This window comes from Sorex fumeus, unplaced genomic scaffold, assembly GCF_029834395.1.
Source record: "Sorex fumeus unplaced genomic scaffold, SorFum_2.1 ptg000037l, whole genome shotgun sequence".
Classification (NCBI taxonomy): domain Eukaryota; kingdom Metazoa; phylum Chordata; class Mammalia; order Eulipotyphla; family Soricidae; genus Sorex; species Sorex fumeus.
In genome coordinates, this window is record NW_026606094.1 from 9,194,807 (window position 1) to 9,212,395 (window position 17,589).

General features: G+C 37.0%; 1 protein-coding gene across 1 annotated transcript in view; it reads left to right on the forward strand.

The window, feature by feature from the left end:
• SLC13A1 (solute carrier family 13 member 1) overlaps positions 1-17,589 on the forward strand; it is a 91,112-nt gene that overhangs the window by 39,266 nt on the left and 34,257 nt on the right. Inside the window, exon 7 of the mRNA XM_056118568.1 lies at positions 10,290-10,441. Within this exon, the coding sequence (XP_055974543.1) occupies positions 10,290-10,441 (152 nt within the window). The remainder of the gene's footprint in view (positions 1-10,289; positions 10,442-17,589) is intronic.

Below are 17,589 nucleotides of genomic sequence, written 5' to 3' on the forward strand. Positions count from 1 at the left end.
GCAATTTTTCTACCCCTTCATTTTCAATATTTCTATGTTCTTAGTCTTCAATGTGTCTTTCATAAATTGCAAATTGCTAACTTTTTGCATTTTTATCCAGGTTGAAATGTATTTTGCCTAATTTGGTCCATTTGAACTTTATACAACTTTTTAAGTTTAGACTAATTTCTACTATCAGACTTCTGCTTTTCCCAGATACACTGTACATATCTTTCCCTTTATTCTTTTACTGGAACTTTCTTTTCTTTTGTTTCATCCTCCTCTACCATGCATATATTGATGTTGTATGTTCTGTATCTATTATTTAAGCTATTTTGATCAGATGTATTCATTTACTAAGGCTGTCAGTGTAAAGCAGATGTTGTTTTATGCGACACGACAGAAATGTATTTTCTCACCATTCTGATGGTTAGATATGACTGGATCACAATGCTCACAATGCCAGCATGGTTGGTTGATTTCTATTCAGGTCTTTCTTTCTTTAGTCGGCTTGCCTTTTTACTGAGTCTTCCACATGGCCTTTCCTTTGTGAGGAGCAAGAGAGAATTCTGGTCTCTTATTATTTTATGGGCACAGATTCTATTAGATTAGGTTTCCATCCTTATGACTTCATGTAGCTTTTGCTATCCTTATAGTTTCTACAATCATATATAGTAATATTGGATATTGAGGTTTCAAAACATAAATTGGTGGTATGTGGTACACAAAATGTTCAAAAGTCCCCAAAGTGTCTATTTGTTGGTGTCTTCCTTAACATGTTCAGTTGTACTCTTATAGTATAATTCAAGGAAGCAAGATCATTCTTATTCCATGATATGTTTGACCATTTTTAATTTCTAGTTATTATTTGTCTATGTGCTATGCCATTTTATCAAGAGAGCCAGGATTTATTAGAACTATGCACAGATTTGTTATTTTTCCTCACCATTGCTTTCACCTCCCATCTGATGTCATTCTCCCTAAATATATCTTTTGGATATATTTCAGAGAATGCCTTTCAATGGTAAATTCTGTGTTGTTTGATATAATGGTCTTTATTTTCCTGTTCCTAAAATGTATTTTTGTGACTATAATGTTCTAAGCTGGCCATTATTTTTTCTTTGAAAACTGAGATACAAATTTACTTTTTTAAAAATTTTCACTATTGAGAAATTAGTTAGCTATCAGTCAAATTCCTATTCCTTCATAGCTAACATTTCCTCTGGTTACTTTAAAGATGTGGGTGTGTGTAGGGGTGGGGAAGGGGGAGGAAGTGCATGAAATCTGTGTACTGTTTTTTTCCCAGCAATTCTTGAGGATACTCAGCAATTATTTCCTCCTGATTTCTAGTTAAATACATCTTAACTTTCTCATTCTATTATCCATGCTTATTACCATCATTTTTATTTTCAGTGTTTTTCTTGGTGTTTTGCTGAATAATATCTTTGGAGACATGCCTTCTATTTCACTAATATTCCTTCTTCTATATCTAGTTTATTCTTTAACCTGCTCATTGTTGCTAAGTTTTTTAAATTTTAATTTCTACAAATTTTTAATTTCTACAAATTCTGTTTCCTTTTAAGATTTGCATGTTAATTTTAGTCTCTGTCTCTTAATATATATCTTTAAACTCTTCTCTAATTTGGCTAATCATACATACAATTGTACCTATATTCTTTAATAACTCCAGTGTCTTTATTTGTTTCCTGTTGATTCTCACTTTCATTGTCCAATGTTATTGCAAGCTTTGAGCTCTTAAGTATTGAAAGTCTCATTTTCCTTAGAATTTTATAAGAATTCAGTACATCTTGGGTTTCAGCTGTCTGGAAGAGTTTTCAATTACATTATTGTTCTTTCAACACATTGATAGCACTACTCTGAAACCAAACATACTCTTATTAAGAGTTTACAGGAGATGGCATGTTTTCCCTTAAGTCAGCATAACATTTTCTTACTGTCCACTTCTACAAGAGATATCAGTTTATGAATGTTTTCCAATACAATTCCCCACAGAAATTGGGCCATTGGCATCTTGTGTGTCCAGTTTTTCTTTCAAAAAATAAACTAAAATCTTCAAGTCAAAAAATTACCTAATTATTACTTAAGACATCTACTTTACTTGGTATCAAGACAAATCTTTGACTTTTATGTAGTTTTATATTTTGCCTTTATTAAAAGACATTTAAAATTATTTTAAATAGAATTTTTAACTAAGAATCTGACTTATTTATTTATACATTATGTTAGTGATTTTTGCCACCATAATATAACCAAAATAATCTCAATGACATATAGCTTGGTTGCTTGAGTTTTTGTTCTTCACTAAGAATTAAAATGGAAACTTCTTAACATTTAGAATAACTACATTTTGTATAATAAATCCTGATTTAACTATGGCCTTCAACATTACTGAAAAAAGTTTAATGATGAATCCTCAAATTTGGGGTGGTTAAAATTAAAATATCTTTCTATTTATCATACTCTTACTGCAGACATCAATATCCTAAGTTCAGAGCATAAAACTACAAGCATATTATGGAGAGGCTGGTTTAACTAAAACTAAAAAGGATAATCTGTTATCCTTTCCATCAAATACAACTAAGCTCAATATTCAGGGAATCAAGGAGACAGGGATCATGGAGATCTTTATTTCTCCCCACACAGGTAGAATCCATGGTCAACTTGTATATTAATAATTAGTTATAGTAAATTTTTAATTTTAAAAGAGTTATACTGCATCTACCAATAAGATGCACTGTAGCATTGTCCTCCCATTGTTCGTCGATTTGCTTGAGCAGGCACCAGTAATGTCTCCATTATGAGACTTGTTGTTACTGTTTTTGGCATATCAAATACTTCACGGGTAGTTTGCCAGGCTTTGCCATGCAGGCAGGATACTCTTGGTAGCTTGCCGGGATCTCCAAGAGGGGCAGAGGAATCAACCGGGGTTGGCTGCATGCAAGGCAAACGCCCTACCAGCTGTGCTACTGCTCCAGTCCAACCAATAAAATAGCAGCTTAAATTTGCCACTTTGCCTCCACGATATCCTGAATTTCCATTGAAAGATATTTAAAATTCAATAGTCAAGGTCACAGAAATGTTAAGTGAGGGTATGACACCAAAATAATTTTGGAAGCTGGAAAGTAAAATGATAGATAAGAAAAAACTTAGTGACCATGCAAAATCAGAATCCTTTATGAATAGTGAAGTGCGAAATCTTAGCACGGTGAAGGTCGTGTGTTCGTGGGCTCTCTGGATAGCTCTATCTCACTGCCTGCATTCGGTGCTCTTGAGCTACTGTGTGTGGCCTGGATCGGGACGGCTGTTGGCCAAGGGCAGACGAAGGAAGAAACAAGAGCCAGACTGGTTGGTCTTAATTGCAGTTTATTCCAATCCTCTTCACTCCTGTCTCTCCTCTGCCTCCTTCTCTCCTGGGCCCCATTCTGGAATCCTTTCTCCTTCTGGCTCTGATTCTGGATCTCTGGAGCCCGAGCCCTCTCTCTTCTGACTCTGCCCCCTCTGAGCTTACATTCTTAGTTTATATAGCAATAACGTAGGGTGGTGACACAAAGGTGGGTTGAACATCACAAATCAACAAAGAGAGGTAAGACCACTCCTACAGGAGATTAACTCAAGGATAAAATCTCATCTAAAGATATTACCCAAGATTACTAGGAGATCTGCTCAAGGATGGAATCCCAATGAGGGTGTGTTCTTTTCTCAGCTAGTAATCTACGTAAAGAGTTTTAGTAAATCTACTTCTAATATATCTAGCAATGTCATTCTGTAGTTTGGTTCTTCCTGAGAACATCTCACTATACATTCCGCAATCCTCAGGCCAGGTTAGTCTTCCTGGCCCCAGCAGGGTCCTAGTCTTGTTGTTACTTACTTTTGGATCATGACAGCATTTGTCCATGATCATACCCACAACTTATAGTTGAGTATCGTGGCACTTTGGCCTGACCCATTTTGATGCCAGGGTAGCTCATAGCTTGCCCTGGGTCCATTCAGTCCCTTGTAGGGACCCTGCTTTTGGGGTGCTAGGAACTAAGGGCAATTGAGTCAAGAAAGCAGATGCCCAGGAGTAAATATTATTTGGAGTCAATCATAATATTATATTAACTGTCTTCCTGTGTCCATACAGAAAGGACATTGCTTTAAGGTAAACTATGCAAAAGACATAACTTACAATACAAGTTCAGTGTCCTTAGATGGATCTGACCAAGTACAAATTAACAGAATCTTATTAGGGGAATAAGCTGGTTAACTGTTTGGGGAAGAGAACATAGAGAAGTAGTTACAAATAAACAAAGGAGTGAGAGTGACTCGGGAGCACTGAGATGGGTGTGACCTGATAAACCTAAGCTACCTGAGGAAGGACAAAACAATGTTATCCTATACTCAATAAGTCATTAAGAAATTTAACCCATGCAAAAGAATTATTCAAAGTTTTAAAAGAGGTGTTAAGTATAAAATTGCTTATGAAGGAGTTAAATGCCCACATTTCTTTTCCAGATTTCCTAGGATACAGCTCTTCCTCCTCCATTACTACAATGTTGTCTTTAGACATCACTGTCACTGTCACTGTCACTGTCCTCCCCTTGTTGTTCATCGATTTGTTCTAGTGGGCCCAGTAACATTGTGAGACTTGTTGTTACTGTGTTTGGTGTATCAAATACTGTGTTTGGCATATGACGAATATGTCACGGGGAGCTTGCCAGGCTTTGCCGTGCAGGCGAGATACTCTCAGTAGCTTGCCGGGCTCTCCCAGAGGGGCAGAGGAATTGAACTCAGGTCAGCCAAGTTGGCTGCATGCAAGACAAACGCCTTACTTGCTGTGCTGTTGCTCCAACCTTAGACGTAGTAAAACAAAAAGAATCAGGGTTGGGGGAGGGTTTCATAATGAAAACTATGGACTGTGTGACAATTAATATGCTGAATGTTGAGAACCTTGTCTTTTTTTCTCAAAGTCCCTGAAACCAAGCCTATATTCCATCAGAGCCTTTGGACAAACCAGGCTTTTCTCCCCTGGAGAATGCTGTGAGCACAAGAAAAAGGATGAGAATATATGGCATTGGGTTTTATCCCTCCAAAGTTTCAGATAGACGAGATGCAAGTGAAGCCCACTCTAACAAAAAACCCCAAAGCCCATGCACACAGTTCCCACTTGATAGTTCACTCCTTAAATATGAGCCAAGAACCATAAAGTCCTGAGCATCTGAAGAACGCTGCAGGCATGAAAGATAGAGTCCCAAACAAGATAAGAGAAAACAGAACTTGCAGGAGACAGAGACTGTGCAAGAAGATGAAAGCACAAGCAAAGAAACTGTCGTTAATATATTCAGAGGGATAAACAAAGAAACTGCACTCATGAAATATAAATTGCATTCTGTGAAAGAGGAACAAGAAGATAAAATATATAAATATAATGTAAAATAATTATATGAAAATATATACACAGAAAATTTAGTAGGAAAAATAGGACAAGAGAAGAAATCATAGACATTTCAGAAAACTAATAGGGGAACTAAATAAAAAAATTCAAGAAAATTTTCATAATGGTAAAATACTTTTTGTGACTAAAAGTCTCTTTGTGTACCAGAAATAGATGCAATAGACTCACATAGGTAAAGTCATTGAAATTTCAGAATACCCTGAATGAAAAAGAATCCCAAGAGTTTCCAAAAGAATGGTTTCCTTTAAAAGATAACATGAATGTCTGATGGTTTCCTTCAAAATCAGAAACTCAGAGACATAGAAAATATGTGTTCAGAATTCTGATTCACATTTTCCCCCATCTACAGTCAAAATCCATTCACTCTATCAGTGAATTGAGAGGGTAAATGAAAATCGAGATAGCTTTTTGCAGATTTAGATTTAGAACAGATAGGGTGGTCATGGAAAAGATGTCTCCCAAGCAATGAAATCAGTAACCTATTTGATGTTGATAGGATATGCTATATTTGAATCCTCTGAGGAAAGAGTTAAACAAGCACATAATATTTGGAATTGATCTTGTGATACGTTCTTAGCAAACTAAGCAAATAAGGAGTGCTTATAAATATTCACAACCCAGGCAGAGGAGCTGGTGAGTAATACAAAACAGGGAATGTAATATACAGCCTATTGATCAACTATTAATGGGTCTCTGGGCAACATTCTGGACACTGATTTCTGCTCTAAACAAAATTACAATATATTGTGCAGATGATGGAGAGTTAAAAAAGTATTTAAAAGTTCAATGGATGAAGATAAAAAGATAGATTATCATCTAACATAGTGGAAGTAACATTGCAATACCTAAAAATGCAAATATGGTTCCATCTGAATATTATTAATGTAAGTGCAAATACCAAAAAGAACAAGAAGTTTTTTTTAACTGTCATTGGCAAGCCAAAAAAAAATAGCATGACCCATTTTGTGCAATTAACTTTTCATGAGTATTGAAATATAGGACTTTTATAACACACCTACCCAACAAATTACTTTGTATAGTCCTGTGGAGACCACTGGTTTAGCTGGCACTAATTCATTTTAGCACCCTAGGTTTGAAACTGTAACATGCCTTAAGGATTTACAATAATTACCACCAGGTGGCAATAGTAAGTTTTATCTGAATAAGCAAGACTCCTTTTTTTGTTTCATTGTTTTGGGGCCACATCCGTTGTGCTTGTGACTTACTCTGGCTCTGAACTCTGGGTTCACGCCTGGCAGAGCTGGAGGGAAGGGCATATGACGTGCTGGGAATTGAACCCTGGTCAGCTGAGTGCAAGGCAAGTGCCCAACCCACTGTACAACCTCTGGCCTGGCAAGCTCCCCTTGGAGTGTTCGACATGCCACAAACAGTAACAAGTCTCACAGTGGACACGTTACTGGTGCCTGCTCGAGCAAATCGATGAGCAATGGGAGGACAGTGCTACAGTGCTACCACTGTTCAGTGTTTGTTTAGTTTAGTTTTTGGCTGAAATAATGAACACATGACAGCCTTGAGATTGAATGAAGATGTAATAGCTTACAATTGCTGTAGTGAAAGCAGCATGAGAAAAAATTTAATGAAATGGAAAGTCTTAGATATCAGTTTTAAAAACTCACATAAGCAGTGTTCTAGAAGACAGGTTAGTTCAATGGACATTACTGAGAGAAAAAATCAAAGGCAAGGATTCTGGTTCCAATTTTACAGTGGCCAGCTATGTCATATTTTGGACTCTCTACTCTTCTGAAGAAATTCATACAAGAAGGCAGAAGGTACCTCACTATCCCATATTAATAATTTTAACACATTTTACTTTTGTCTTACCCTTATGTGTATGGGTTTTATTTTTGTTAACTATATTGTTCTATACATTTAATTTTATAAAAGTCTCTAGTCATGAAATATAAACAAACATTTTTCCATTTTCAATATTGGCAATTTGATAACTCTGTTCTCACCTTACAAGGCTCTCCATAACCTGACTGTTCACAGCCTCGTCTTTTCAGTTGTTTTACTCTCTCAGGTTTATCTGTTAGAATTGTTCTGTTTCTCTGAAACCTTTCTGAAAACATGCTCACCTCCCCATGTGAATGTCTGTGTCTGATGGCTGTTTCAATGCCTTCTCAGGTTAGAATCAAACCTTGAGTAGAAATGACTATTTTGAGCAGAAGACTAATCGGCCGACGACCCTCCCTCTCTCTGTGCAGTTTCTGTAGCAATGACTGGCTTAATCAGTGACTCTTTCAGGCTTTTTAAGAGCTCAAAATCTTTGCTCTTTGCCCTCTACTAAAGTTCTTCATAACATCATTTTTTTTCTTTTTGGGTCACACCCTGCAATGCACAGGTTTTGCACTCAGGAATTATCCCTAGCAGTGCTCTGGGGACCATATGGGATGCTGGGAATCGAACTTGGGTCGGCCACATGCAAGGCAAATGCCCTCTACCTGTTGTGCTATAGCTCAGTCTTTACCCCTTACTTTTGCATCATTTCTTGAGTGAGTTCAGCTCAGGATCCATATGCCCTGAGCAACAATGTTAATAAGTTGAGTATTTGGTCTAATGCTTACTTAATACACATGAACTCCATCCCACTTCCTATATACCTCCATTAAACCCTGGTTTATTTGTGTTGCTCTTTACTGGAACATTTAAATTTGCATGGAATTTTCAATTTATGGCAAAATTGTTACAACTACATAGACATCACCTTTTGTGTAGTAGCTGTACATTTTTTAAGTTTTAGGAAAAAAATCTGGAAAATATATAAGGTTTATAGCATGGCAAATATTTTTATATTTCATTTGATTTTTAATCTTTTGTCTTGATAGACACTTGCATTTTTTCATCATTTTGGATATACTTGTTTTTAGATATATCCTCAGTAAAACTTTTGCATGAAACATTTTTGTAGTTATAATATGATAATAAACATTGCATTTATTGTGCCTTAAATCCTTTATTATAAATTTGATAAAACTTAAATAAAACATCATGTTCTTGCTTCGAATCTTTTCTACATTAAAATAGTTAATATGTAAGCCCCAATTTCTATTGTTCCTTTTAAAACTCATAAGAACTTTCAAACTTATTTTGCTATTTTATTAACATAGCATTTATTGTTTTAGATGCTTAGGGAAAATTTATTATATGAAAAAATATTCCTAAAGAGGAAATATAAGACAAAAAGAGACATCAGTACTTTAATTAACATGAGGTGAATAATTGATGCCCCTGGGGATAACCTTTAAGTTAATTAGAAAGTAAGAGGCCCATTTCAGATAAACGTACTTGATCCTGCCATTCTAAATGCCATATCCATGATGTTTTTTAGTGAATAGAACTTTTATCCTTATCACTATTTCTCAAAAAAAGATCTTTAGCTGACACTGTCAAGAAGAGCATGCTTATCTGTGTGGAACAATGAACAATTCTTTGCCTGCTTAGTTCAATACTTTTAGATTGAAGTATATCTGAAGTAGGTAAAAGTTGGCCTGCAGAGACACATAAGGACACTATTATAGTAACCCAGGTCAGAGCTAATTCTGACTTTCACCAAGATGATAACAGTGAAGATGGAGAAAACTGAGCAGAGTCCAGATATTTCCATAGATCAGGTATGATAAGGAAAGGCTTATAAGGTGGACAAACAACTACACTATAGTATAGCGACTGAGAATCTGAGCTCCAAAGTAAGACTACATGGTTTCAAGTCTAACTCAGCGATTTCTAGATTACATGATATTGGGCTAGCTGTTCATCCTAGCTGAGTGTCATGTCCAGTATGTAAAGTGAAATAATTGCAATACTAACTACATTTTATTGTAAGAACAAGAATTACATCATTTTGAAAATATTTACTCCAAACACATCATGTGTGATGTATATTAAGCACTCTCTAAGTGTTTATATATCTAAGTGTTTATGGGGCTGGAGAGATAGCACAGCGGTAGGGCATTTGCCTTGTGCGCAGTGGGCCTGGCAGAGCCTGGTTCGATTCTTTTGCCCCTCTCGGAGAGCCCGGCAAGCTACCAAGAGTATCTCACCCGTGCAGCAAAGCCTGGCAAGCTACCCGTGACGTATTCAATATGCCAAACACAGTATCAACAAGTCTCACGATGGAGATGTTACTGGGCCCTCACGAGCAAATCAATGAACAATGGGAGGACAGTGACAGTGATGGAAGTGTTTATAATTATAGTGATGGCAATGCTATTAACTTATATAGTAATTCATCACTAAGCAGTGCTTTGGTCATTGAGGGATCAGATATACAGTGTTGGTTCCAAAAGTCCATACCATATAGCAAAGATCTATAAGGGACTACTTGTCTACATTTGTGCACATTTATGACACAATCACAAAATTACCTACTGAAACATTTTTTATAACCTATACCAGCCATTAAGTGATGCACGACAGTACAGGATCCTGAAAAAAGAACTAAATTAGAGTGGAGGAAATAATGAATTTGGTTTTAAAAATTTGGAAACTAGAACTTTATTTAATACATTTAAATTATATTAAATCTTAAATTATATATTCACATATAAAACTTTCATATTTTTATGTATATATGAAAATTGGAGCTAAAGATAGGATTTTGTGGTCTGGTACATGCATATTTACAAAATCAATAAAAACATGCAAGCAGTCCTGCGAAGAAATATTAGAGTAAGACTGTACAGAAGCCTATGACAAAGTTTTAAGAAATTCCAGTTTTAAAAGTTTCAGTATATGAAATTGGAAGGACACAGATTATTTAGTCCATAATAAATATTTTGCTGCTTTTAATAGATATATAAAGGGTTGGTCTCATAGCAACTTTTCTGTTTACTAGAACTTAGGCACAGGGACTAAATATCGAACAAAGAAGGACCACATGATGTGTAAGCTCATGTGCTTGTGCATTGCTTACTCTTCTACCATCGGTGGACTAACAACCATCACGGGTACTTCTACCAACTTGATCTTCACTGAGCATTTCAATGAGTAAGTAAAAATACTGTATTGTTTATTAAATAAATGGATAGCATGCAACTTGTATGAATTTCAGACAGAAGCAGGGCTGGAGTGATAGTGCAGCAGGTAAGGCATTTGCCTTGCATCTGGCTGACTTGGGTACGATATTCAGCATCCCATACGGTCTCCTAAGCACCACCAGGAGTAATTCCTGAATGCAGAGCCAGGAGTAACCCCTGTGCATCGCCAGGTTTGACCTAAAAAGCAAAAAAATCAAAAATCAAAACAAAACAAAAAACAACCAAAGACAGATGGTATATTGAACTAACAAATTGTCCTGTATTCCCTATCATAGTTCAGCTTTTAGAACTTGTATTAAATTGATAGATTGCTCAGTTCATCTTGTAAGAAGCAACCACATGGAGCTAGGGCTATAGTACATCATGTAGAGCACTTGTCTTGCATGCAGCATACCTGGGTTTAATTCCTGATATTCCATAGGGTCCCCAGAGCTACCAGGGGTAAACCCTGAGTACAGAATCAGGAGTACATCCTGAACACCACTGGGCTTGACCCAAAAATCAAAGATATAACCCCAGGTTGATCACTCTAATTAAATTGGAGATATATTTTTTAAAATATAAGTAATACTGCAGGTTATGTAATGAACTAAGATAAAATGGTATTATTTGCCTGAAGTAATTTATGTAGAGTTTGGTGACAGGCATTAAACTAGAATGATGAGTGGTGAAAAGGGTTTTAATTACAAGAAGACTTAGCTTTAGAATTCAAAAAGATTTGAAGAATTGGGCAATTAGAAGAAATGGCAGTAATAAAGTGTTCCTGGGACAGACATATGACTCAAATATAAGTTTAGAACTGTGATGTAAATCCATTACAAAAAAGTGGAAAATTGTACATACAGTTCTAACACCTGAGAAAATTCCGCAATTTTCAGTCACTTATTTTGTGAATTTGAACAGTAAATAACAAAGTAAAGTAGTCTTGTAATAATTAATCTTTTCATATCAAAGGCTGTGAGCGTATTATATAAAGATATGTGTAACTATATAAGAACTATTAGACTAATAGTTTGAAAGTTTCTGCTTTATGAGAGATTAAACTTATTGCAAAATGTATGAATACATATATACTATATAGACTTACAAAGGTACTTTTGAAAGATGCTTGGTTTACAAGTGGAAGACATCTCAAACTCAGTGCCAGAAAGGATTTGTTAGATGTGTCCTCTAATCCAAGGCAAAAAAAAAACCACATTCTTGATACTTTTCTGAACTAGAATCCTATCTTTTCTCATGAATTCTTTTCTTATAAATTCTCTAAGGAAACTTTAATATCTCAGCAAATATATTTTATATAATTTAGACCACATTTTTGCTGTTTTATCTTTATTGGTATTAGAGAATTGCTGGTTCCCACAATTTCCATGACATTACTTAATATTTTCAAAGTCATTCATATTGAGTTTGCCATTAGTCTTTGCATTTTTTCAAAAGAAGTTTAAATTTTATTAAAGAACTATAATTTACAAGTTATTGATAGTTGAATAATATATATATATATATAATGTTCTATACCATTCTGACCATCAGCATCAACTTTTCTCCACAAGTGTTTTTGTTCTTTCCTTACCCCACCATCCATCCCACCCCGCCCTGACCCTGCCACCTTGAAAGGCAGATAATTAAAAGATGAGTAAATGCATAGTTTTTCTAATATTGTTATTTGTATTTCTTCAGGTAAAGTCATTTCACTTCTTTCTAAATTTTTTTTTATAAGAGAAGGCACTAGATTCCACATCACTTCGTCAGGTTTGCGTATAATCTTAATGTTCAGTCAATATTTTAAGAAAAATAATCACCAGATTTCAAGACACATTTAAGCATGTTTTAAATTCAAAGTGCATTTTAGCCAACTTTCCATGAAAATATCAGAATATTAGATAATTAGGGAAAATAGTTACCGAAACATTTTGTTCAGTGCTATAATGCTTTCAAACTGTCAATGAAAATGGACTAATGCATTCAATGAGTCAAGGGAACAGTTTTTTAAAAACCTTGGTTGATAGGTTGTGGATTAATAAAAAGGCCAAACTTTAAAATATGCCTTTCAAGGTGATTTTGTTCAGAAAGTCTAGGACTTTTACCAATATGACTCTACCATGAACTTCTAAAGAAAGCATGCGAGTTTCACTGGAAAAATGTGCAAATCTGGCACTAGCTCTTGAAAGGGAGCCTATCCAAGGGGAATTTAGGCAAACATTAACAAATTCACTGTTCAATTAGTTATCAGTGGAATGGAGCTCCATATAAAAGTATTAAATTTAAAATCTTGAGATTAGAAATGGCAACAATGGAAAAAGTTAAAAGAATTGATAATTGAGTAGGCTCAAGAAATACTGACAAGGAAAAAATATATACCGACAAGAAAGTCTATCAAGAACTTGGGGAATGTAGTGTTTTGAAAACAAAACACCATTTCCAAAGTGAAAGATGAGTCAGAATTATTCATGGGATAAGAATCAATCAAATAGGATGATAACTGGGAGAAAAAACTTCTGGTTCTCAGCAGTGTCCTCCATGACAATAGATTTTGTGGAATAAGTTTTTGTGTGGGGGACTGGGCAGAATACAGACCACAGAGAGTTAAAGCATGGATAAGGAGTGGAAAGAGGTTTAAATGATTCTTTCAAATTTGACAAGAAAAAGAGAAAATAATAGGGATAGTTTGACCAGAGGCAGAAAATTGTTTTAGAACAAAAGAGATGTCAGTTTAGTTTTACATCTCAGAGGAAGAAGACAGTGAAAGCAGAGACTGTGAGATTTTGAGAAAACAAACAAACAAACAAACAAACAAAAAACACCCAGAATATTGCCTACAAGACAGTTGGGAGCAGAATGAACCAGAAACAAGAATAGAGATGTTAGCCTTGGAAGAGGACATATCCTCCTGAGTAATATGAGGGAGAAGAAGGTGTGAACAGAGAAAATTTTGAGTCCTGTGGATGTCTTCCTCACTTCACAGACAAGTAAACTGCGATGAGACTCAGAGTTGAAGTGATGATCCCAGGCCTGTGGACATGGAAAGATTACAGATGACCTGAGTTTATTGTCCTTCTACTCTACAGCCTCTTTGCCTCATAAACCACATTCAGGTGCTCTGCTGACCAAATTCTATTAAAATGTTTGCCTCTTTTATAATTTTAGAAGGAATGCATCTCTATTCATATCCACATTTTAAATAAAACATAACTATACATACATATTAAATATTCTTTGAAATATCTCCAAAGCTGTGTTTGTGACTAGTTAGTCTAACTATTTTGGGTCATTAGTATAGGTATAGCTTGAAAGGCAAACTTCAAAGTCATGCTAAAAATAATGCTTCTAGGCTAATTGTCTTATTGAAATCAAGAATGGACACTCTGTTCTATATTCCAGGTCCCAGGATAATCTGGGTATTGCCCCTTTGATGCCTTGCTTTCCCTTGTCCTGGATATAAAACTGAGGATTGGGATATAAAATATATATAAGAGTGGGGGGAATAAAAAGAGATGAAGAGAAGGAAACAGGAAGAGGGGGCAAGGGCCGGAATACACTAGTGAGGCAGAGGTGTTAAACTCTATATATTTGAACAATAGAAACAACACAACTGAAAGCATAAGATTCAAACTCTAATCACCAAACTTAAAAATGTGCCTGTCGGGGCTGGAGAGATAGCACAGTGCGTAGGGCGTTTGCCTTGCAGTGGCCGACCCGGGTTCAATTCCCAGCATCCCATATAGTCCCCTGAGCACCACCAGGAGTAACTCCTGAGTGCAGAGCCAGGAGTAACCCCTTGCATCGCCAGGTGTGACCCCCCCCAAAAATGTGACTGTCAAGGAAGCAGGCTGGGGGACTAGAGGGAAACTGAGGTCACTGGTAGAGCAAAGTTGACATTGGTGTTGGGACATGTATTGATAAATTGTATATTTGAGATTCAACTATGAATAATTTTGTAAGTCATGGTGCCTCACTAAAGATATGTTTAAAAATGAATAAGCATTTTATGAGGTGAATGAGAACAGTTGTAGTTACTGGTTTTGGCATATCGAATACACAGCGGATAGCTTGCCAGGCTCTTCCGTGCGGGCGGAATACTCTCGGTAGCTTGCCAGTCTTTCCGAGAGGGATAGAGGCTTTTGGGGTGACCTCTAATCACCCTTGTAGGTGTTACCATATTTGAACCCTATCAAATATGGTACGACAATTCCAGAAGATGAGTATTTAGTGTCTTATGATGTGTAGCGCGGCCGCTTGCGGCCGCGTGGGTCCGGAAAGCATCCTGGAGTGTGGCGACGGCTCGGTAGTGGAAGTAGTGTCCACTTGTCGACATACCAAATTCCACAGGATGGATATGTCGTTCCCAATGTTCTCCCTTCCCAAATCCGACACGCCATTTCGTCGGTAAAGAAACAAACAACACCCGGCCCAGACAAGGTCAGACCTGAACACCTGAAGAACCTGCCGTCAGTACTCATCAATACACTGGCTCAGCTCTTCACTCGCTACCTGTCTGAATGCAAGGTTCCGTCCCAATGGAAAACCAGCAGGACTGTACTACTGTTCAAGAAGGGAGACATCCATGACATTGGCAACTATCGCCCGATCTGCCTATTGTCTGTCATCTACAAGTTGTTCACTCGAGTCATCCTAAACAGGATTGGCAGAACACTAGATGAAGGACAACCATGAGAGCAAGCAGGGTTCCGCAAAGGATTCAGCACCATCGACCATATCCACACGTTAACCAAGCTCATTGAGGTTTCTCGGGAGTTCAAGATGCCGCTCTGTTTAACGTTCATTGATTTAAAGAAGGCCTTTGATTCTGTTGAGACGGAAGCAGTCATTGAAGCCCTAGCCAATCAGGGCATTCAAGCCCAATACATCAGGATCCTCCGTGAGCTGTATTGCGGATTCACTACCAGGATCTCACCATTCTACAAAGAAGTGATCGTTGATGTCAAGAGAGGGGTGCGGCAGGGTGATACCATTTCACCGAAACTCTTCAGTGCCACCCTCGAGAACATCATGCGACGACTGGAATGGGAAAACATGGGAGTGAAGATAGATGGTCGGCAACTACACCACCTCCGCTTTGCTGATGACATTGTTTTAATAACACCAAACATCAGCCAAGCGGCACAAATGCTGGCCGACTTTGACCATGAGTGTGGAAAGGTAGGACTACAGCTGAATCTTATGAAGACAATGTTTATGAGAAACAGCCTTGTTCCTGACGCCCCATTCGCTCTCAATGGAACGACCATCTCCGAATGCAACAGCTATGTGTACCTAGGTCGAGAGGTCAACATGACAAATGACCTGGCACCTGAGCTGCGCAGGAGGAAGAGAGCGGCTTGGAACGCCTTCAAGAACATCAAAGAAATAGCTAAGAGGACGAAGAACCTCCGGCTCCGGGCACATCTCTTTGATTCCACTGTTCTTCCTGCATTAACATATGCCTCAGAGACCTGGGCCCTACGCAAACAGGATGAGATTGCTATTCGGGTCTCCCAAAGAGGAATTGAAAGAGCTATGCTTGGAATATCACGTTTCACTCAAATGAGAGAAAGAATCCAGAATTCTGACATCCGTTGATGATCAAGAATCAGGGACGCTGTCTCGTTTGCCAAGGTGTCGAAAATCAGATGGGCTGGTCACGTAATGAGATTTAAAGACGACCGCTGGACTAGAGCTGTTACTGATTGGATTCCACGGGATGTCAAAAGACCGCGTGGCCGCTCACCTACCAGATGGTCAGACTTTTTCGTCAAGATCATGAACGATCGGTTTGAGGCCCTTCATGTTCCCGGAGCGAACAGATGCCATTGGGCTACACTAGCACGCGACAGGGACAAATGGAGACGTTACTGGCGCCCGCTCGAGCAAATCGACGACTAACGGGAAGTTAAGTGATTAAATGAAGTGATTAAGCATTTTATATTTGTAAGTTTCAAATCTGATATCAGAGGCATATAAACTCTAACTCTATAATTAATTACCTATTATTTTTAACTAAACTACAGAATGGGCCACTTTGGGAATATTCATTGGTTGGCTATCTCCTACAACAATCTTACAGGTTCACTGAGATTTTTATTGATTCCTCCATTAGATAACTCTTATGTACTCAATGCTCTGTACCCGACTCTTATCCTTAACTGATACATACTTCCAGTCATTACTCAATTGTTTCCTTTTCACACTGACTTAACACTGAAATTAACCCATTTCTTCCCACTCTGATTCTTAAGACTTTCTAATTCATTCTCTTTATACATATACTTACGCATAAGTATATGTATAAAGCTTAAAATCATTTTAAACTTTTTACATGTACTTCTAAATAGCCATTCCAATATCCTACCGGAAGACATATTTACTAATTTCATTGCTATATTCACATTTTTATAAACTGCTGTTATACACATACACATACCCATACAATCACTTTCACTGATGATTGCAAACATATGAAGGCTGAATGAATCATTGTATTATCTTTAGGCATAGAGCCACAGGTGGGTGATTAATAAACATCCATTAAGATTAATTGTACCAAGATATAAATGAAGCTAGAGATATAGACAGTGAGTAAGGCACTTACCTTGCATGCTTTTACCCATGTTTGAATCCTGGCAGCTCATAATATGTTCCCTGAACACTACCAGGAGCAGTTCCTGACAGTAAGCTCTCAGCACTGCCAGTTGTGTTCTCTAAACAAACAAAAACAAATAAATAAAGACATTAAAAGTAAATAAATGCTTATTGTTCTTTTAAATAATCAAATAATCTTTTGACAGTAAAATAATGCTCTTAGGTGAATCATTATTAGGGATGATTACTGCTTTCATTCACAGCAAAATAATTTTGATACAGCAAACAATGGGAAACAGTTAAACTTCCTCTAAGAAGTCAATTAGATTAAGAATGGGAGTCATCAAAGATAAATTTTCATAGCCTGCTGATTATCAGAATATACTATTTGGTTTGTGGGTGTTAGCTGTGAAAAAAATGTGGTATGCAAGTAGACTGGAAGGGAATTCTATTATCAAATGATCAGCCCAGTCCCTTTCACTAATTATGTGTTAAATTGCGATGTCTATAGGTTCACAC